The sequence below is a fragment of the Gouania willdenowi genome, chromosome 8, assembly GCF_900634775.1.
Source record: "Gouania willdenowi chromosome 8, fGouWil2.1, whole genome shotgun sequence".
NCBI classification, from domain to species: domain Eukaryota; kingdom Metazoa; phylum Chordata; class Actinopteri; order Blenniiformes; family Gobiesocidae; genus Gouania; species Gouania willdenowi.
Genome location: NC_041051.1, coordinates 28,474,763 through 28,498,210, shown reverse-complemented (window position 1 = coordinate 28,498,210; position 23,448 = coordinate 28,474,763). Strand labels below are relative to the sequence as shown.

The window sequence follows — 23,448 nt, the reverse complement described above, 5'->3', positions numbered from 1 at the left end:
GTGCAACATCTGAATTGTTTAAACTACAATGATATTGCTATTTAATTATTGTATAAAATTGTCTTAATTGCAGCTTTGCAGAACAGCTCAATGTTGACAGGTAATCATGGTAATTCAGGATAAGTTGAAAGCTGCGTAGAATCTATAGGAGGGACAGCACAAAGGGCTTTTAAAAATGACTAAAGTGGGTTTAATATCCTAACTAAGGTGAGTAATAATAAAAAGATAAAAAATAAAAATAGGTTTTCGCTATATATATATGTATCCTATATTACAGTGCTAAACATTATGCTCTGCACAATTCATTTAGTGAAATAGCTACAAGTTGGTCTGTTTTTACTGCCAGATTTCATCCCATTCGAGATGATGTTAGCTTTGTTCGTTGCAAAATTTTATGCGCTTACTATGACTATGACATGAATAATAGACATAATCAAAACTGTAAGACCTTCTGTTGCCTTAATCTCATGTGAAATTCACAAAACCCTTCTGAGCTGTGACCTCCCACTTTTCTATAGCTATACATACTTCCTACAGGCACTGCACTAGCATTAATAATATAAACACTAAAGATCTCTGGAATAAAATGACAAACGACAGAGTGAACGAGTTTGTTGACGTTTGTATCCCTCTCGACCTATCACCGCATGATGCGCACTTCCAGTGTGAAAAGGCTTATTAGGGAACAAAAGTTGTTTTTTTTGTTTTTGTTTTTCCGGAAAGTTTTCCTCGACGTACCAAATCACCGGAAGTGACGGTTTGCCCACATGATGTAGCTTCGCGTCGACAACAACAGACACCCCTAAAGAACGTCGCTTCCAAAAGTATTTATTCTCCTTAAATCTCAAAGAAAAACAGCATAAATTATGTCGGACAACGAAGATAAGTGAGTGACGGTACATCCGGTGTTGTGGCTTTAATGCTAACTGCGTTTAAAACGTGTTTTAGTTAGCATTTAGCCTGTTAGCTAACGTCACCAACACTGTTTCTGTTGTAGCTTCGATGATGGAGATTTCGACGACGGAGAGGAAGATGAGGGATTTGATGACATGGAGAATGTGGAAGATGTAAGTTATTGTGATTTTAAAGTGGAAATTAAAACATTTATCAACATGTAACACAACAACCAGGACGATTAACCGAGTTCACGATGTAATACACGATATTGGCTTCACGAAAATGATGTGATACGATCTTTTGGAAAAGGAAAAACACCCTAAAAATATAAATTATGGTAATAATGGATGTTGTTGTTTCAAACCGAATTAATAACAAAAAAAAAATACCATTATGCTGATTTTTAATGTCAAATATAAGCCAATTTTGTCGCTCATCTTTACACAATGCATCACTTTTACACACCTTCATGTATATACTGTGTGTGTGTGTGTGTAGTGTGTACTGGTTTACTTTTTAAAAAGCAGTTTATCATTTTTGCTTCACATTATAAAAGTGTGAATGTTTTTTATTTACATTATGTTTTCATGAAAATCATTCAACAGTGTGAAACTTTTATTTTATTAAAGCTCAGTTGATGAATTACTCACATGTACACACATCACTAAATGCATATATCATTTTATGTACACAACCAATAATATTTGTACATATACAAATAACTACACAGTACATACAGTATCTATTGTATGTAGAACTAGTGATTTATACATGCCGGTCAACGCAATTGTAGTTGAACATGGATAATTGAATGCATAATTATAATAAAAAAAATGTAATTGACTTCTATACTGATACAAAATAGTGCAAATTTGATGATTGAAAAAACTAGCAAGAAGAAATATAGTGGACAATAATAAAAAATATTATTTTTATAATAAACTATGTAAATGTCCTGGTTTAATTTTCTGTGAAAAGCTGCACTAAGCGAAGCATTTTGTTCACCTGGTGCTCTGTGATTACGTGGCTCTGTGTGTCTTTGTGTCACCGTGCAGGAGGATCGTGAGAACGTTCAGATTCTACCTGCAGGAGAAGGTCAGCAGGCCAACCAGAAGAGGATCACCACGTCGTACATGACCAAGTACGAGAGAGCCAGAGTGCTGGGAACCAGAGCCCTGCAGATAGCGTGAGTGTCCCAGTTCTCCTTCAATGTCATAATAGTTTTTAACTGCCAGGGTTCACTATGTGTAGTGCAGGAGTTCTGTTCCTGCAGGCTTTTTTCTTTGTCGTTATGACTAAAAATTCTTAATTTAATGAGATTATTTGCTATAAACTGTAAAATTTGATAAGAGTTATAGGAAACTAATTAGCAATAAAAATAATCAGAGCAATGATGAGCTTGATTAATGAGCTGCTTGATTATATAATAGTAATATTAACTCATTCAGTGCCAGCCATTTTCAGAATTTCTACCTCCTCAGTGCCAGACGTTTTAGAGCATTTTGACTGATTTTTAAAGACCCACAGAATATTTTGTACAATGACAATCTGATTCTGAAAGATCAGACTCTCTACTTTCATCAGAAAAAATATTGTTTCTAGTTGTTTTGTTTTTGTGTAATCTGCATTTGAACATAGGCAAGTTTCATACAAATCGCCAGTTTGACAAAAAGGTGAGAAAAAAGGCCTTTTCTGAAAAAACCTATTAATGACTGAAGCTATTTTTATTTTTTTGCTCTAGGGACACCTCAACATTAGTTTCTTTCTACAAAACAACACTGACACCGGGCTTTTCATGGCAACATTGTTATTATTTTGCTATCTGGGTCAGAGTTGTATGGTTTTCTTACTGTATTTTGGCCGTCCTCCAAGTCTCTCCCCCCGTCATTCTCCACACACACACACACAACTCCCTCCTCCTCTCGGACGTGCTGAGTGTCAGCAGTTGCCCCTTTCTTTTGATCGTTTTCTCTCACCATCGCCACACTCTCAATAGTCCACTTAGTTCCACACATGGTCTGGTCGAGTGTGAGCTGCTGGGAACTTCAGGATCAACTCTTGTAGCGCTTTTTTAAGTCTTGTAAACTCCTTTCCTCTTCCTCTCAGCTCTGCCAACATGGGTGATCTCTCATTCAATGGTGCACTGCTGCCACCTACATGGCACCAGTTGGTCAATACATCATAGTACAAAGTAGATATTGAAGGGAGAGCTTCATCACACTGTCTCCGAGCAACCCCAGATGAAAAAAAACCATTCTTGTCTTTAGATGTGAATGGCACTCAATGAGTTAATAATCCTGATTATTTTAGTCATAATTGAAATCCCGATTTTTCAAACCAATTTTTGTCAACCAAAAGTTATTTTTTGTACAAAACAGTGTCAATTATATTCCTTAAACATACATCAAATCTTTCAAACACTAAAATCAAGTATGTTCACTTTTGCACAAAACAAAACACTTCTTGCGTGTGATGTGTTTTTGCTCTAGGTCTTCATCATCAAACCCAGTGTAAGATCATTTCACTTGCTTTTGCTGCATTTATTTTGTCAAGTTTCAAGACCGCTAGCAACAACTTTCCTTGTGTTAGCCTGCAGGCTAGCTTTAAACAAATCAAAGTTACTATTAATAATGTTTTTTTTTCTCGTGTGTACCAAGCGTTATTCTTAGATATCCTAAATCGTGGAAGTTGGTTTTTTATTTAGCAAATAAAATATATTTTCATTGTATTTGTTCATATTTTATTGATTACTTTACTTTTTTCAATGTAAGGTGACCTTGAGAGTTTTTGAAAGCTGCTTGAGAAATCAAATTTATTATTATTATTGTTATTAAATGTTTTTTCTCGATCATTTAATTTTTGTAATCATTGAGCGTAATAATCGTAATCTAATTTTGATGAATTGCACAGCCTTACTGTGTCGTCTAACTGCCACTCCTCTGTCTCCAGGATGTGTGCTCCAGTCATGGTGGAGTTGGAAGGAGAAACGGATCCTTTACAAATAGCCATGAAAGAGTTGAAGTATGTGGTCCATCACTAATACCTCCGTCACCCCGTTATTCAGTTGTCATCGTTGCTAACGTGAGCTTTTGTTTCCTCGTCCCTCAGAAGCAGAAAGATTCCCATCATCATCCGCAGGTATCTGCCCGACGGCAGTTACGAGGACTGGGGCTGCGACGAGCTCATCATCACTGATTAGCACGGATACACAAAAGTGTGGTGACTCAGGCCATTGTAAAGACGTGTGTTTATATTTTTCTAAATATCAGTTTTTGTGCTTTCCTCTGAAGTCAAATCTGTAGATTGTCAATTCAACAATAGTCACAAGAGGGCAGTATAACCTCAGTCAAACATTGAATTTTACCGTATCTGTTCTGTCTGTTCCATTTGTTATTTCTACTCATTGTAATAGTTTTATTGTTATAAATAAATTGTTTTTTTCCCTGATTACAACTTGTATTTTTTGTGTGTTTTTTATGACATGCAGCTCTCAAAACAGGTTAATTTCAAAGACCACAAAGCTCAGTTTGTTAAATGGATTAATGAACTTTAAAAAAAAATACTCTCCTAATGAATGAAATAACAGCAATAATAGACAGAATGACAGAAAACCGTACAAAACGACAAAAATACACTTAATGACTTCAAAAGACGCCAAAATTAGAGAAAAATATACTTCATAACAATTATACACTAAATGATGCCAAAAGATGCAAAAATTAGAGAAAAATATACTTAATGACAACCAAAATACACTAAATGACTCAAAAAGATGCCAAATGAGGGAAAAATATACAAAATTGTCATTTAAATACATTAAGTGACTCCAAAAGAGGCAAAAATGAAAGAAAAATATACTAAATGATAAAAATACACTGAATGACTCAAAAAGATGGGAAAATGTGACAAAAATAAACAAAATGACAACTAAAATATACTAAATGACTCAGAAAAATGTGAGAAAAACATACTCCACCCTCTCCTCTGCACACACCCAACACAGCATAACGTGGATGGCTGTTCATCATAGAAATGGGATCCACACAAGGTTCCTGCTGCTTAACAGAAGGTTTTCCTTGCCGCCATGATGAATTCATGTTTGGTGTGGGATACATATGTATGTGTATATACGTATATATGCATATGTGTGTATCCATAAAATGAAGAGTCCGTCCTTAAGACTGCTCTACTGTAAAGTGTCTTGAGATACCATTGGTTATGATTTGGCGCTATACAAATAAAAGATTGATTGACTCTTGGCGGAGGTAATGACACTTAGAATACACTAAAAGCCTCTGAAAGATGGAAAAATGAGAGATACTAAAATATAAAAATAGACAAAAGAACTGTACGTGTGTGTGCGCGCGGTCCAGTTTGGTGCGCGTGCGTGGTCCAGTTTGGTGCGCGCGCGTGGGGTCCAGTTTGGTATGTGTGGTCCAGTTTGGTGCGTGCGCGCGTGGGGTCCAGTTTGGTGCGCGCGCGTGTGTGGGTTCCGGTTTGGTGCGCGCGCGTGTGTGTGTGGGTGTGGGGTCCAGTTTGGTGCGCGCGCGGTCCAGTTTGGTGCGCGCGTGTGTATGGTCCAGTTTGGTGGGCGCGCGCAGTCCAGTTTGGTGCGCGCGCGCATTTGTGTGTATGTGTATGTGTGTGTGTGTGTGTGTGTGTGTGTGTGTGTGTGTGTGTGTGTGTGTGTGTGTGTGTGTGTGGTCCAGTTTATAATAGAAAGAATGATAGAAAACCGTACAAAACGACAAAAATACACTTAATGACTTCAAAAGATGCCAAAATTAGAGAAAATTATACTTCATAACAATTATACACTAAATGATGCCAAAAGATGCAAAAATTAGAGAAAAATATATGACAACCAAAATACACTAAAGGACTCAAAAAGATGCCAAATGAGGGAAAAATATACAAAATTGACTTTTAAATACATTAAGTGATTCCAAAAGAGGCAAAAATGAAAGAAAAATATACTAAATGATAAAAATACACTGAATGACTCAAAAAGATGGGAAAATGTGACAAAAATAAACAAAATGACAACTAAAATATACTAAATGACTCAGAAAAATGTGAGAAAAACATACTCTTGGCGGAGGAAATGACAACTTAGAATACACTAAATGCCTCTGAAAGATGGAAAAATGAGAGATACTAAATAATAAAAATAGACAAAAGAACTGTACGTGTGTGCGAGGTCCAGTTTGGTGCGCGTGCGTGGTCCAGTTTGGTGCGCGCGCGTGGGGTCCAGTTTGGTGTGTGTGGTCCAGTTTGGTGCGCACGTGGGGTCCAGTTTGGTGCGCGCGCGTGTGTGGGGTCCTGTTTGGTGCGCGCGCGTGTATGTGTGGGTGTGTGGTCCAGTTTGGTGCGCGCGCGGGGTCCAATTTGGTGCGCGCGCATGTGTGTGTGTGTGTGTGTGTGTGTGTGTGTGTGTGTGTGTGTGTGTGTGTGTGTGTGTGGTCCAGTTTGGTGCGTGTGTGTGTGTGTCGTCCAGTTTGGTGTGCGCGTGTGTGGTCCAGTGTGGTGCGCGCGCGCGGTCCAGTGTGTTGCGTTTGCGCGCGCGGTCCAGTTTTGTGCGCGTGCGCGCGCGGTCCAGTTTTGTGCGCGCGTGCGTTAGAAAAATATACAAAACAAAAACAAACACACACAAAAAAGAATAAAAAAACACACAAAGTGACCAAAAAATCTTTAAAATTAGAAAAAAATATACAAAATTAGTTTGACACCTGTGATCTCCATCTTTGCTGTGGATGTGGATGAGGATGAGGATGAGGAGATGGTGTTGAATAAGAAGCAGTGTGGGTTAACTGGTACAGCACTGGTCTGCACAGTGAGTGAGGCTCCTTTTGTGTCCCAGTTAAGCTGCTGGTCCCCCCCCCCCCCCCCCTCCCTCACATCGTACCTTCAATGGCCCTCTTTGTTTTTGCCCCAAAGTATCACACAGCTGATTAAAGAGAGGGAATCAGGGGTCAGGCTGAACCCACACTCACACACATGCACGCACACATGCGTGTATGTACTGTATGTATGCATGATTTTAAAGAAGCAAATGTATGCACAGCCAATCATAACTGCTGCTGGTGGATGAGTTTGAATATGACTGAAGGAAAGTCATGTTGAGGTGAATCTGCAGGTTTTCCTCTGGTGGCTCCAATGGTTTCACACATGATGAAGCAGGAAATTCAAAATGATGCTCATAAGTTTCCTTCATAGCCTGAGTGATACATGGCCCCTGTGTACAGTATGTACGGGGTGCTGAATATAAACTCACTCACTTTTACATAGCCAACATATTGAGACAGAAATTCATGTGAAACAGCATATTCTATATCACTGTTAAAAATGTGTACAAAAATACATCTAAATGTACGTGTTAAATCTAAATGTAAACATTGAATCTAAATCTTAATGTTAAATCTACACCAGTCATTCTTTTGAGTTAATCAATTTGAGGCGATCCCGCTGTCTCACTCTTTCCCTCTCCTCTCTCACTGAGTCGCAGTCAGAGGTGTGGGCGGGGCCTCGTGATCAACCTGCCCACTTGAATAATTTTTAAACATTTAGCGTTACACTTTGCAACCAATTTAATATTTAGATTTAGATTTAACATTTAGATTTAGATTTAACATTAAGATTTTAGATTTAACATTTAGATTCAGATTTCTCATTTGCATTTAGATTTATTTTTCATGTGTACACATTGTTAACAGTGATATAGAATATTCTGTTTTTACATTGGGCAGTTAATTATGATACAAGTGCGTAACAAATATCCAGGGCTCTTATTGTGAAAAGAAGCAGAACTTGGTCTGTGTACACAGGATTTAACTGTGTGAACTGAAATGCAAGTTGTTTAACTTGACACATTTCTATTTTATTTATTTAACACACAGGAAGTGGCAACCATTAACAGGAAGCAGAAGCCTCAAGAATGAACTTTATCGGTTTTTTTACACATGTGCATAAAATCTTCATTAGAGCCCATGAAACTCATTGTGAAAAAGTGTTTTACAGCCAGTTTGAGAAATTGTCCAATTTGACTTGTTATGTTTTCCTGTATTTATTTGAACAGCAAAAATTCTGCGTCGTTGTTGTTTTAGGGCCACGCTGACAGAGAGAGAGAGTAAAAAGCTGACTTTGCGAATAAAGTTTATTCTTATGATGGGAAAAAAACTCATAATACTGTGGAAAATTAAGTCCAATTGTCATAAGAAAAAAGTCATAATACTACAATGAAAAGTCATAATTTTACAATATTTATTTTTAATATTATGTTGGAAAAAAGTCATAATATTATGATAATTAGCTCATAATTTTTCAAGAATAAAGAGCAAAATTAAGAGGAAAAAACCGCCTATGCTTCCGTGTGACAGTTATTTTAATATCCATCCTGGCCAGTGGGGGCAGTAGAGAACACTTTAATATATTTTGGCAGGTCACGTGTTGGAGTGACGTAACACTTCATTCAGGAAATCAGCTTTGAATTCATCTAAACATGTGAGTACATTCAGAAATATCCTTAAATAAGCTTTTACTTCTTCCTTCTGAATCCTCTCTATTAATATGTTGCTTACAAACTTTAGATTTCTATGGATGACGTTATTATTATTTTTTTGGATAACATGTCCAAAATAATCTTTCATTCGTTTTATTCAGCTACAATGTATCATTTAATAACAATAAAATGTGCGTTAAAAGAAAAAAGTGCACTAGGGAAAGAAAATGTTGAAAAACAGTGAATGAAAAAACAACTACTTCTTAATTTATAGGAAAAAAAAGACTAGTTTGGTTTAGTTTAGTTATGTATATCAGTTCCTTACAGCCACTTTTAAAGTTTTAAATTACTGTTATGTGTTTTCTTTGTTGTACATCCTTAATGCTGCTGTGTCCTTTTAAATCACCCCTTGGGAGACAAATAAAGTGATTTCAATTAAACGGAATTGCATTGAATTACAATATGAGTGTAGTAGGGCTTGGCGATATGGACCAAAACTCATATCACGATATTTTTTCTTAAAAATGACGATATACGATATAAATCTCAATCATATTAATTCAAATGAAGTCTGATCACAAAGACAATTCAGGGTTAAATTTGCTGATGCAAAATGCCACACAGACACATTTATTAACAAATAGCTGCACTACAGTATATGTGACGCTTTAGTCTTTTTCTCCTCTCAGGGACAGCACGTGTGAGTGAGTTCTGTCGTGTGGATGTTTAGATGAAGGTCTGGGTTAGGACACACTCAGCAATCCATCAACCTGTGTTTTTCATGCTGTTCTGAGAAGTTGCGAAAGCAGTGACTCCAAAAACTAATATTCTGATACAAAATAAGCTAAGAAAAATATTAGAGGTGGACTGATATGGGATTTTCAAAGGCAGATGCAGATACCGATTTTTTTAAAATAATTTCAGCCGATGGTTGATATCTAAAGCTGATATTTGAGGCCGATATATATATATATATATATATTTTTTTTTAAAGCACATTGATTATGAAAGACATATTCAAGATATATCGGTCGACTTCTAGAAAATATATATATTAATATAGGTAATATTGTAATTTTCTATATCGCCAAAATAGAAAACTTGATATATCTTGAATCTCGATATATTGTCCACCTCTAGTTGAGTGTTGGTATTTCTACCTCCACAGTCTTAACTCTAAAAGTCTTTGAATTTGCCGGACTTTTTAAAGATTCTATTGTAGTTTACAAGAATTATTTGCAAGAACGTGCACATAAAAAAAGAGTGCATGCAAACAATTTGTAGTCTATAAATGACTGCCATCGTGTAACGCTGTGAAGTTTGTGATCACCATCCGACCAACACCTGCAGACTCACAAACTGTGTTAGAAACTCAACAACGCAATTAATGTAACCCAAGAAGCTTTATTTTTAACAAAGAAACAAAGAGCATCCCAAACACTGAAATGCAGTCAGCAAAAAAGGAAAAAACAAACATGTATAGATAAAAAGAGTAAAAATCCAAAGCATCAATATATATGCATTCAATTATTATTCTGCATGTAAAAAGGGACGCAATGTAGTCGAACCCATGAGCTGAAGCTTTATTAAGTGATTTAGGCTTTGACTAATGAAATAAACAGCGCTGCATGCATTCAGTTGATATTTGTTAAGCAGAGTGCATTCAAACATTCATTATATATGTTTTCCCCCAAGCTCTGAGTGGATGTACGAGATATATATTGAAACATGTTCAAAAAATATACGATCAAAATTAGTGTTGAAGCCAAACAATACATGAGTAAAGTGTTAGATAATGATTAAACATGATTATTGCATAGATGACATATCGTAAAGTTTAGTCTTGATGTAAGTAATATTCCATAATAAAAACAAAGCGTGTATTGATAAAAATAAGGCAGCGTTGGCATCATCTGAATGCTGTTGTATATACTTTAGCTAAACACAAAGGCAGTGATGTAAATATCGTACTACCTTCAAAAAAAAAAAAAAGAGAGAGAAAATACAAGATTGCGCATATGTTTGTCACAATTATGATCGCAAATGTTAGTCAAAGCCAGAAATCTATGACACAAACACATTAAAAGTGAACAAAAGGTAGGTTTGAGTGTCACGTTGGGAGAAATGACAGTAAAATCATTTTCTTTTGAGAAACAACAAAAAAAAGAAAAGGTTTTGGTCTCAAAACTTTGGTCAGTGAACAAAGAATGTCACGCTTATGTATCGCTAGGTGTATTTCTATCTTCAAGTAAACTTACACGACATACATTTCCGGTGAATACGACATAATTAATCCGGTTGAAAAAAAAAGAAGACATTTCCTATTTTTTTTTTTACGTGTCATCGCGATCGACTGTTTATAGAAGTCTCCAGATTTGATTTTGACACAGGAAGTGCGCCTATTGTATCGTTTTGTGGTTAAACGTACTACGAACTTGACAGATTTGACCTCAACAGAAAAACTTTCTTCCATTTCTACTCTGCAGTCAGTCAGTCAGTCCTCACACATTTAGAATATAAACATTGGCTGTGTTTGAAGTGTCATACTAACGTACTACTCATACTACATCTGACATCAAAGATATTATGTAGTGCGTTCAGATTAGATAATATAAAAACATTGAGTACGCGAGAAATACCCGGATGTATACCATATCGGGACATTTTTTAAGTGTGCACGGTGGTCACACTAGTCATACTCAACGGGCCCATGATGCACTGCAAGCAGAACGTAAAATCGTTCTGGGACTGGTGTCACAATCTGAATTTACCTCCGTGCTGAGATTATAACCCTAACCATAACTCAAACATAATCCAATAAACAAATAAAGCTTGTGTCCGTTCACAATTTTTTTTTATGCACATATACAATCTCAGTACGATGTGAACTCAGACCATGACACCGGCTTCAAGTTTACACTTTTGTTAATAGGGCTTTTGTTTTGAAGTTAACCGGAAGTTTTGTCAGTAGCACAGTGGAGGGTCTCCGAAAATCTCTGAAATGTCGGAATGAAATGTGTCATCATCCTAATCACACTTAGAGTATATTGCAGACAGTATCATTGAGTTTGTAGTGCATAGTACGGAGTGTGACATTTTGAACACAGCCCACATGTGAATGTGACATTTGTGTAGTCGCACTAAAGCGCCACACACAGACCTGAGATATGTACGACAATGTATTTTAGAGCCAACACTCGAATCCAAACTTTTCATTTTTGTACAAATGCATTTTTTGTTTTTTTTTCAATTGTGATTTATTATTATTTTACTTTAGCTCCAAAGCTGCTTCTGTAAGTTATTGAGAAGGAATATAATCACTTATTTTTGTGTTGACTGCACGTCAAACTGCAGAAAAGGTCTTGGTTATCCAAACATCTTGTAACTTCACAGTTAGCCGTCAAAGAGTCATTAAATCGTCCTCCGTTTGCGTTCTACACACAGTCCTTTTCGTCCAAAGACGTTTTCACAGAAAAAGAGACAAATGTGGTCCGGTACATTTATGGTCTTCTTTTTAAGGTCAAATCAAATCTCTGTGAGGAGTGTAAGGCTCATAGTTTGTAAAGACAGTTCATGCTGATCCTCTCCTCAGTGTGCGCCCCTCTTAAAGTTATCAAAGTAACAGGGATTTGACCACACCCTGACCACCTTTGAACCCAGCCATTTGTTTTTGTCTGAGTGTCAGAGGTGTTGCTGTGATGTGGAGTGTGTGACACACCCTCTGACATCACACTCTAAGCCTTCATCATCATTTGACTCCTCCTCAAAACCACCAGCCGTCCCTCTCCTTCATGGGCTCCGACAGCCTTTTTGCGCCCGGGTACGAGCAGAACGGGGTTTGATTCCTGCCGCCTCCCTGGCCGGCCGACCCAGTGCCTGCCCACTCCCCCCAGACCAGACCGCCTCTATGGTCACCGGTGCTGCTGCTGTAGCTGCTCCTGCTCCAATTCCTCTGGTCTGACGACGGGGTTGGACCTGCACCGGCGCCCTCTGGTTTTGTTATCTGTCATGGCCGCGACAGAGTGGTGTAGACGGGCTGTTCCCAGTGGGTGGGGCTGTGAGGCTGCGACACGCTGCCAGCGTCAGTGATGGCGGTGTACAGAGGCCTCTGAGATGGGCCCATGTAGGAAAAGGCCGAGTACAACCCTGAGGCCTGGCTGGAGTGGGCGTAGTAAGGCCCCGAGGCCTGATGATCGGCGTACTCTACAAACTGAGCCCTGGAGGCCAGCGAGGGGAAGGCGGAGCTGTAGTGCGGCAGGCTGAGGGGGGTGTAGGTGACGTGGGCACCGGTCGAAGCCGTCTCTCCGAACTGACTCCCGGAACCCACCGTCTCGCTTTTGATCTGAGTCTTCGTCGGCTCCGAGCCCAGAGACGATCCGTGGTGGTGCTGCTGCTTGGACAGCCAGGCCGCCGAGTGTCCGCTGGCCACGGCCAGAGCCGACGAGATGTACGAGGTGTATGGAGTGGCCGGGGTTGCTGCGGCAGCTCCTCCCGCTGAAGAACCACTCTGCCCCACCCCCGGGTGACCATTGGGTGGCAGGTACTGATCAAACTCGTTGACGTCAAAAGACTCCATGTTGGCCATCACCTCGTGGCTCATCTCACCAATGTCCACGTTCCCAAAGTCGAACGGCGGTTTCCCGGACCCCGGAGCACCCAAACCTCCTTCACCTCCCATCAAGCCTCGGGTGCCCTCCCTCTTTCCTTCCCCAATCTTCCCAGATTGACTCTCGGTCTTGGGAGTAGTGGGAGGTGTAGGAGGACTGTGGCTCTGACCTGTGGAGACAATGACATTTGGGCTATGTTCATACTGCAGGCAAATGCAACCCAAAACCCATCTCCACCCTTTTTCCCATATGTGACCTGTATCCGATCTGTTAAAGTCAGTCAGAACAGAACAATTCCTACACTGGACTCCATTATATTAACTTCCTTTAACACATCAGTAAAAGTGTAGATACTTGAATAAAAAAATTACTCTGGTAAAAGTAAAAGTGTTGAAGTTGCTCCCTTACTTGAGTAAAAGTAAAAAGTACATGCTACTAAAATGTACTGTATTTAAGTTAAAAAGTAAAACAAAATGTCCCTTCAATAACAGGACAGGGGTTTTAAACCAGCAAATTACACATCTTTTATTTTTATAAGAACTTGTTGAAAACTGGTACATGGAAATAAATTTAATCTGTTACCATTTATGAACACCTGGGGAATTTAGCACTCATTATAGATACAATTTGTAAATAAAATGTTTTAAGAAAAAAAAGAAGTGCAAATGCTCAATAAAACCCAGAGCAGCTTTGATTTAACATTTTTAAAAATGTTAACCATAAAACTAAAGGACCTGCCTAACAGAAAAAAACTCAAACAACAAAAATGTTGCGTCTTTTTCGTTGTGACGTCGTCCTCAAAGGTCTTAAAAGTAACGAGCTTGATATTAAAATGTAAGAAAGTACAGATATTTGTTTGAAAAAGTAAGGAGTGAAAGTAAAAAGTCGCCAAACAAATAAATACTCAAGTAAAGTACAGATACCAGATGAAAGTATCGTGACTTGTCACCTCTGCTGAACAGATCTTTGTTCTGCAGAGTGAGAACTGTTGTGTCTACCGCAATGTCGGCATGTTGAGTTAAAACAATCTTAAAAGTCTTAAAACAATCGTCTGACATCCTAAAATCATTCTATGGTGTTCTTTGCCGTTCTCTGGTGTACAAAAATATCTGCTCTTTAAACGCCTCAAGTGTAATTATGAGTTATTTTTGAACATGTTTTTCTTTGACTTGTTTTGCGTGGCCGTCTCTCTGTCCTGAACCCCCTTGTGTTAGGACCGTGTGTGTGCGTACAGGCGTGTGACCTCACCTTCCAAATGGCTGTCGGTTTCGCTTCCTGAGCCCGAGTTTGCCTTTCCGTTCTTTCGGCGTCGAGGCTGGTATTTGTAGTCAGGATAGTCTTTCTTGTGCTGTTTCCTCAGCCTCTCGGCCTCCTCGATGAAAGGTCGCTTATCACTTTCATTCAAAAGCCTTGGATTCAAAAAAAAAGGGAAGAAACTGCATGATTGGCTAGATCGTGAGAACCTGTCTATCATAATCAGAGACAATAACTTGAAATGATATCATTATTGGCGATATTGTTATTTTCTATGTCATGTAAAATAGAAATATTGATGTATCGCATATCTCAATATATCTTATGTTGGAATAAATTCCCAATTTGACAGAATTTACATAATTGCAAATATTACATGATATAATATGAGGTACGAGTATTAAATATGACAAAAAATGTTTTTTAGGTAAATATTAGCCTGGAATATATCAGAATCTCCTTGTATTATTCAATGTTTAATACAGGCGACAATACTTTTTTTTCAAAAAGTAAGGAAGTGGGTGTGGCTTTATCTCAATTAGGCCTTTAGATTTTTCTCACAATACTTTTGTCTCATTTTATTCTTCAGTTATACATTTTTTATTGCTATTTTTCTAATAGTTTTCATAGTTTCTTTCCATATAAATGTTATTTCTAACTTATTTTACAGTTTTTAAATATTATTGTAATATATATATATATATATATATTATTCTATAATATTAAATTTGAGATTGATTTTAAAAAATACATTTTAAAAAGTAATGAATATATTTTGCACACAATTATTTAATTGATTGTTTGTATTTTTTTATTTCAATTAATGACATTAACTAAAAATAATATGTATATTTTTCTACTTTTTTTTCGTTTTCTTTTATAGCTTGTATTAGCTTTACAATGTATTCTTTGTATTTTATTTATTTTGGACTTTACTCATCAGGATTGAGAGAATTTCTGGACTGACGTCCTCCGCACACCTTGTTCTAATGTTATGGCTGCTGGGCAGACATGACGTAAAAGAGCCTGTGTTACATCCTGTGTTGCTGGCGCTGACGGGAGAGGCATGAGAAACCCTCGACCTTCCGCAGGCTTCCCACTCATCGTGTTTCCCGCTGGATCCCGAGTGAAGGGTTAGGACTGTATCTAATTTAATCAAATACCTATTTGATCCTGAGGATGCTGACACAGTTAACCTTATTGACCTTCTTAAATAGCGGCTGATGGCGAAGCTGCGTGGGAAAGTGGGCAGTAGATCAGGGTTATCATTTACTATCCTGATCGTTCTAGATGTTTAAACAGTGGCCCGTTCTCAGGACTGGATGTCAGATTGTCTATCAAAGGTTCCAGGACTGCGTTTGGTGATCAGCAGATAGTTCTTCAGATTGTGCGTTTAATACCTAAGACAGTGGTTTTCAAACTGTTTGGGCTCAAGTACCCCCTTTCTCTCATTTCTGAATCCAAGTACCCCCTTCGAAAACTAGAACATTTTTCCTTCGAAAAACTATTGAAAAACAACTATAGAGCATAATGATGGAATGAACGAGTGATAACACACATTTTAAAGAATCTTTTTTTTTTTCTATTTTGAAAACAATTGTCGATTTTGACAAACCTTTTATGCAGATGCAGATGCCATTGTGGAAAATAAATTAGGCTCCACTTGTGCAAGATTTGGTCTTGGGGGGTGAAAGTAACTAGTAACTTTTAGTTTGAGTACTATTTAAGTGAGCTACTTTGTACTTGAGTATTTTATGTATGACTTACTTGTACTTGCACTTGAATACAATATAAATCAAGTAACTGTAGGATATATCAGTACTCTCTGAACGCGTCTCACCTCCACAGCTTTCCCAGGGTCTTGCTGAGCTCAGCGTTGTGTAGATGCGGATGCTGGTCGGCCAGTTTCCTGCGCGCCGCCTGCGCCCAAACCATGAAGGCGTTCATCGGCCTCTTCACGTGTGGCTTGTTTTTGCTGCCGCTGTTCACACGTACCGGCATTGGCACCAGCGTCCAGTCGTAGCAGTTGAGCACCTGGCTCACGGCCTCACGTATACCCGCCGGGAAGCGCTCGTCCTCGTCCTCGGACTTCAGGGACGAGCAGCTCGCCGACGGGTCGTCCAGGTTGGCCGGCTGCCGCCCGTGAAGGGGCGAGTCGTCCCCACCGGCTGCACCGGAGGACTGGCCGGGCGACAGCGAGAGGCTGTCGTCCGACATCCCCGGGCTGAGCTCCACCTCTGAGAACCTCTGCTCCTTTCTGGACATCCTCCCTCTCCTTCTTCTCCTGAGGACTTCCGATGTAAACCTGCTCTGCTTGGACTCTCCTGGTGCTATGTGTCCCTACAGTGATGTCTGACTAAGCTGAGTCTCTCTGTCTCCTTTTAAATTATAATATAAACTGCCAGTCTGTCTCTACTCTCAGCCTCCGCTGCAGAACTCTATGAGGATTCCACATTAAAGTTCTTTCCATCCGGTTGGTTGGTATCATAGGCGGCTCAGTGCGCACCTTGGACCCCAGCTTACCTAATGAAGCGCAAAACTGCGCCAAACTCTTTGTGGCCTCTGCAAACCTGCACCCCCCCGTTCTCCCACTCCTTGCTTTGTCCCGCTTTAAAATCCAACTGCGAGGACCTGAAACAGAGAAGAAGAGCATCATCGGGAGGCCTGACGCACAATGGTGGGACTGTTGTTTTACAACTACGGCTTTCAGCCTGTACATTGATTTGTACTATAATTAGTAATTACACATTAATTTTGATGCTATGCAGATGACACTTGAGTTTATTTGTCTCTGAAATCAGGGGAAATTTTTCTGGTTTGGCATTTATTGAAACCTATTTGCGGGAAAGGCCCCTTTTAAACTAACTGGGTGTGTAATTCCCCTTTTCACACATCATTCTTTAGATATAACGCTACGTAGCTTCAGGCTAATGTTCAACTATTTAATACAATATGTCTTCTATGTGTACAGTTAATTGTTCAGTCTGAAACAAATGAGAAAACAACTTTTAAAACAGATGGTAGACATAGTACGCTAACTTCACAATACAATACGGTAGATCCGTAGATCTTATTTCTGAATCCAAGTACCTCCTTTGTCAGACTAACACATTTTGCTCAGAATACTATTAAAAAAAACTACAGAGCATAATTATGGAATGAATGAGTGATAAAACACATTTTAAGGAATCCCATTTTAAATAAGTGGAATGAAACAGTATTTAGTGGCTTCTGAATATATTTATTTCTGTAGTTTTTAGCATTTCTGGCCATCTCCCACCTGGTGTGGGACCAAGATTGACTCTTGTATTTTCAGTTCCTGTTCTAATCAAGATCATTTCCATCATTTTTGTTATGATGATAATTTTTAACAAAAAAAAAACACATTATAAATCCCATATTTTAATGCTTTCATTTGTTAAGTTTACACACACACACACACACACACACACACACACACACACACTCTCTCTTTCTCCCTGTAGTGCCATTGCGTACCCCTAGGGCTACACACACCCTGTGATAGACCATAGTGGGTTAATGATAACGATACAATAACATATTTTTGGAAAGGAAAAAAGACAAATAGATTGCAGTTTGAAAAATAACAGTACTTTTATTTGACTTTAACTACTTTACTTACATACATACTCGCAAATTTGAATGCAGTGTGTTTGTCACCAAATGAACATTCTTAACTTACAGGGACTTGATTTAGACCTGATTTCATATGCTACTGCTTCCATATAAACTAGCACTATATAGTTTTTCATTTATTTATTTGTTTTTTGTTTTTTTGAGCAGGGACAAGAAAACAAAAAACAGAAGGAACAAAAAAAACTCTTTGTTTACAAGAAAACCAAACATAAAAACAATCAGGAAATCGTATTTAATCCCACCCTCATTTCATATTGCTTCCGTCTGTTTGGACTTCTAGAAATACACAATAATTACTAAACAGAATAAGGAAAAAAACTGACTGACTAATAATTGACCACGAAGATATACAAGAATACAAAGCAAAATACCAACGATGATAATTAGGGATGTAACGATTAATTGTAAGGCAGTTAAAAAATCGATTCATAGGTATCACAATTCACATCGATATTCTGAAAATTGAATCGCAGTATTTTTTTTAAACAGCAGAGGGCTGTTTATCCTGCTTATCCTTCTCTTGTTTAAAAGTGTTGGCGGCGGGCGGAATCTGCTACTACTTTCTTTCTGGCCGCCTTCTACTCTTAAACATGTTCATAAATGATTCCTTACCCCTTTGGCACCGAAAGAATATCTGTAATATTACGTGAATATCTGTAAAAGTCACGTTTTTCTATTAGCTCTGTCTGCTAGCATAGCATCTCTTCTTCACTGCTGGAATCTCTGCATGCCAACCGACCACTGGGTTACCCTCTGCTGGTCCAAACAAATATCTGACGTAAACACAATGCAATGACTTTTTTTTTTTTAAAAGTCCAATTGTTAAGGCACAAAATACATTCTAGTTGCACTTTTAAAAAGAAAAAGAACTATTATCCACTTTTGCATTGTTTACTAAAGAACCAGAATTTAAATGAATAGGCTTCTTCTTAATTTGTATCATTCCTTTATTTATTTTATTAAAGATTTATTTTTAGTTTAATTGCATTGTTTTGAACAGTTTATCAAAGGATTCTTTTGACAATGAAAAATAAAAGGAAAATAGTACAGTATTTTCTATTTTTTTTTCCCAAAAAAAATAAAGGAATATTTTTCAGTCATCATTTGTCTACAGTCCCATTTTGTAAAATAAATCTTGAGAGAATCGTATCGTGAACACAGTATCGTGAATCGTATCGGGAGTCGAGTGAATCGTTACATCCCTAATGGTAATGCATTTAATTCAGTTCATTTCGCATTTAAGACAACACTAGCCATAGATGTAATCTATCAGTTGCATTAAGCCCCTTTGCATTCTTATGGTTGTACCACGTTACTCAATCCTGCTATTTAAAAGCAAAAGAGGCCCATGGTCAGCTTGTGACTGAAAAATCTGTTTTTACTAACACATGTTGGCCCATTTCTGATCCACTTTAGAGCTTTAAAGCACTCCTGTGTGAGTGAGAGTGAGATCAATCCCTAGATTATCATGTCGATGCTATCGATAAGATCAAATTTGAGCTGATTTTACGCACACGAAAACTTTCTCCGACACATTTTCTGCTTGATTTCTCTTGTATGCTGAAGTCCAACTCCCTAATAACGCATCACTTGTGTGTATATTTAGGCTAAGCACGCAAGCTGCTGTTTTCAGGTTTCTGTCGCTATTTCAAGCTCCCTGGAGAGAAAACCCTGCAGTGATACGAGGCTGCGGCAGGAGAGACCTGGAATTCATGCTCCTGGGTTTGTTGAATAAGCACGGCTTAGGAAAAACAACCGTGCTTGTTTGTTCGCGTGTGAACTAAACACAAAATGTTTGTTATGTACTGGGAAAACATGTGAGCGGTTTGTGCATTAAATCAACAGTTTGTTAAATCATCCCGACAGCAGCACACAATGTTATTTTCTGCTCAGGCATCATTTTAGCTGAAAATGAGTGACTGTGTGACTAAAAAGGAGCTTAAACATTCTACTAACAATGCTTAAAAATGTAGCATTAATTCACATGTAAGCACAATATAAGTATCACACCTCCACAGTGCTGGCCCTAAGCAATTTGGCCCCCTTGGTTAGATTTAAGATGCTAAATTCCACTGCTAATTTAGATTGATTTATCTTTCTTTCTTTTAGAAAACATACATTTAGAAATAATACACGTAAAATAATAAATATAATACATTTAAAAGAAATAAACACTAAACATTGTTTTAAAGAAATGTATATACATAAAAAAAACGTAAAAATCTGTTAACACGACATAAAATCATTTATATCTACAAAATGAATAAAATATGCACAAAATAAGACATTATAAAAAACAGTATTAATGCTGCAGTATGTAGATTTTGTAAAATTTTCTGGAACGTCCGCCATTGCACCTTCACTATGGCTGTATTTGAATGTAATCTAGTCGCTTCAGTCGCATTCGGTGTGACTGGACTTTTGTCAAGCAGCCAATAGTAATGCCCAGAACAGCTCATGGGCCACTTAGTTTGTAAAAAAATCTCTGGTTGGCTCTCAGAAAACTTTGAATTTCAATATTCTGAAAGCTTATAATTGATTTGTGACCAAATTATGCTAAAAAAGCTAAAAAAAAAAAATCACAAAAAAAAACTTCTTACATACTGCAGCTTTAACAGACTAAATTATAATAATAGCGCAAAAATAAAACTTTATTTTTTAAACGGAGACCTCCAGTGGTGCATTCTGGGGTCTCTTTATAAAACTCAGCTCATCCCAGAGAGCAGGTACAGTCAAATCAGTGGAGAGAGAGTTTGAAATTGTTTTATATTTATTATTTTATCGGCTTTGTAGTTAAAATAATGTGACCTTCTTTTTTACAAAATAATTATAATATAAAAATCCCTCCAGATAGGGTATAAAAAAATAAAAATGTTTTCGTCTGTGTGGCGCCCTCTGGATGGACGCATCATCTGTCTTTACTGCCTGACCCTTCATAGACACATATATAAATAAAATTTAATCAGTTTGGTATTTATTTAAGGTTGAAGTTTGGACCATCCAACAAATGTCATGTAGGATTAAATGACAGTTTGGTTCTCATGTGACTGATAAACTTGTCACTCCAAAAAGCTCTGTGCGTTCTCCATCTGATGTTCTTCATGGATGTTGCTCTACCATCTGTCTGGACTCGTTTTTTTTTTTTTTTTGTCTTCTTGGTTAAACGCTTGCCTGCTGTTCCGTGAAATGATCATCTGGGAATCCAAGGGCGTAAAGTCCACGTTTAAAAGCTAAATACCAAATTAAGCACGACTCCTGCATCTGCGCCGTAGGCTGTTTTTGACCTTAAATCATGAATCTACTCAAAGAGAAAAGTGGCATCACTTGACTGAAAGTGGATAATTTTCTGTCGTCACAGAGGAGATTAAAAAAAAAAAAAGATCTCTGATCTTTGATAACAGCTCCTTGTTTGAAAATCCACTGTGTGCGTGTAAGCCCTATTGCAGCAGTGGGCAACTGGCAGTCCGGGGGCCAAATGCAGACCCTGGCCTAATTTTAGTGTGGCCACCAAAGTGATCGCACAAATTGACTACAAAAACACACAAAATGAAAAGAAAAATATGCAGGGCAACAAAAATGTACAAAATGACAGCACACCAAATGACAGTAAATACACACAAAAAGACAACTAAAACAGACAAAACAACAACAAAAACATAAAATGAGACAAAAAACACACAAAATGACAACAAATGTACACAAAATGACAGCAAATATACACAAAATGACAACAAAAACACACAAAATGACAACTAAAACACAACAAATGACAACAAAAACGAGTAAAATGAGAAAAATATTGACAAAATGACCACAAAACTCTGTTCCTTCCAGTATTTAAGGTGGTCAGCTGCAGAGAAAGGAAGCTTTAAATGGAAAAATTGAACACTAAAAGACTTTTTAAAAAATTAAGATAAATTCATATTATTTAACATAATGAAACATAAACTAGAGCAGAATTAAAACGCTTCAAACATTTTAGAAAATGTAATTCACCCCACAAATTTGTTACTATTCTATCCTAGAGCTGAGAAGCTAAATATGTTGAATGGAGCAAAAGAGACCAAACAAGTGTTTGGCCATGGATGGCAAAAAAGAAAACGGATACCAAAGTTTGGAAAATTTGGACTGAAAAACACATTTATGAGGAGAATTAGTGCGGTCACTTTTTGAAAGACACAAAAGAGCTTAAAAAAAAAGATGAACTAATGAAAAAAAAGTCCAACCTTTGCTGAACTAGTTTTAATTTGACAACTTGCATCCCTGAGAGAAGCAATTCTTTATTGTAAATCTGGTTTTTCTTTATAATATCTAAGTTCAAACGCACCCCTGGCATGCATGCCATTTACATTAACAACTAAATCATCTACAAATAACTTTATTTAAATTATTATTCTTTTGCAAAGGTAAAAAACTTACTAAATAATCAAAGAGGTTGAAAATACTGAAGCTGTTGAAAAGCAAAAAAAAAAGTGACATTTTGCTTGTGATTGTGGCACATTGAACCAAAAACAACAGCTTTTACATATTTAACATTAGACTTACTGTTGCGTGCAGATATAAAGTCATTTAAATTTAGTCAAAAGCACAGATTCACATTTTTGTCAAACAAATAATCATAATTTTTCACAGTAGAAATGTACTAAAGCAACCAAATTACTGTCACAAACTTTTTTACTTTATTAGGGGCTACCGGCACCTATGTGTAGACTTGCATTACCATGATTCAAACTGTTTCAAATAAGCAGATTATTCAGCAAAGCTCAACCTTGGGTTGTGAAACAGTTAATCCTGTGGGGTGTGTGGGCTCAGGAGCCCAAAGAAAGCTGTACTGATTTCATGCAAAATACCAAAAAAAAAAACCACACACACAAAATAAAATCTCTTTTAGTTACTTTTGCACCTCATAAAAACGGTTTACCAACAACATAATATTTTACAAATAATAGTGCAATCAGTGGATTAAGATGCTGGAGTTTTTTAAATTCAAATAAACTGATTAACAGATCAAAGATTGAAAACATCTTCAGCATTTTTTTAGCCCTACGACAGATTTACACAATCTTGACTATTTAGAATAAAGTAATAAATCACTTCAATAAAAGGAAATCTGTCATTCTGAGGCTCCTCTGTGAGATTTCTGGGCTCAGGAGCCCAAAGAAAAGCCAGTGGGAGCTGCAGGATGGATGTGGAGGTGAAGCTGCAGGTCTTACTTGAGCAGTGAGAAAAAGGACGTGGTCGTCAGAATCCGTCAGATCCCGAGTTTCCAGAGTGACGCTCGATCCTCCCTCGCTCTCCCTGCACAGCCTGCAATGAATGCCTGCTCTGTGTGTGCCTGCCAGGGCTTAAAGAGGCCCTTGTATGAGGCCAACACACACACACACACACACACACACACACACACACACACACACACACACACACACACACACACACACACACACACACACACACACACACACACACACACACACACACACACACACACACACAGAGCTCTGATTGGCTAGATATTAACGCCCATTTTTGTCTCCT

At 37.8% G+C, this 23,448-nt stretch overlaps 2 protein-coding genes across 2 annotated transcripts; one reads left to right on the top strand and one right to left on the bottom strand.

Annotated features, from left to right (window-relative positions):
- The first annotated feature begins 726 nt into the window (after window positions 1–726).
- Window positions 727–4,345, top strand: polr2f (RNA polymerase II, I and III subunit F). Its single transcript, XM_028455255.1, has 5 exons — window positions 727–886; window positions 998–1,067; window positions 1,953–2,083; window positions 3,847–3,918; window positions 4,006–4,345. The coding sequence occupies exons 1-5, from the start codon at window positions 867–869 to the stop codon at window positions 4,094–4,096; spliced, it is 384 nt and encodes a 127-aa protein (XP_028311056.1). The 5' UTR covers window positions 727–866; the 3' UTR covers window positions 4,097–4,345.
- A 5,604-nt stretch (window positions 4,346–9,949) lies between these two features.
- Window positions 9,950–23,238, bottom strand: LOC114467913 (transcription factor SOX-10-like). The gene is made up of 4 exons (XM_028454437.1): window positions 23,127–23,238; window positions 16,097–16,887; window positions 14,251–14,411; window positions 9,950–13,171 (listed from the first exon to the last, which is right to left on the bottom strand). The coding sequence occupies exons 2-4, from the start codon at window positions 16,519–16,521 to the stop codon at window positions 12,402–12,404; spliced, it is 1,356 nt and encodes a 451-aa protein (XP_028310238.1). The 5' UTR covers window positions 16,522–16,887; window positions 23,127–23,238; the 3' UTR covers window positions 9,950–12,401.
- Window positions 23,239–23,448: the final 210 nt, after the last annotated feature.

Bases quoted from the DNA above. Each gene is read 5' to 3' on its own strand.
- polr2f (XM_028455255.1), top strand. From the start codon at position 867: ATGTCGGACAACGAAGATAA. The intron at 1,068-1,952 runs GTAAGTTATTGT...GTCACCGTGCAG, and splicing joins ACATGGAGAATGTGGAAGAT to GAGGATCGTGAGAACGTTCA. The intron at 3,919-4,005 runs GTATGTGGTCCA...CTCGTCCCTCAG, and splicing joins ATAGCCATGAAAGAGTTGAA to AAGCAGAAAGATTCCCATCA.
- LOC114467913 (XM_028454437.1), bottom strand. From the start codon at position 16,521: ATGTCCAGAAAGGAGCAGAGGTTCTCAGAGGTGGAGCTCAGCCCGGGG. The intron at 14,412-16,096 runs GTGAGACGCGTT...TTTGAATCCAAG, and splicing joins ACCCTGGGAAAGCTGTGGAG to GCTTTTGAATGAAAGTGATA. The intron at 13,172-14,250 runs GTGAGGTCACAC...TTGTCTCCACAG, and splicing joins AACCGACAGCCATTTGGAAG to GTCAGAGCCACAGTCCTCCT.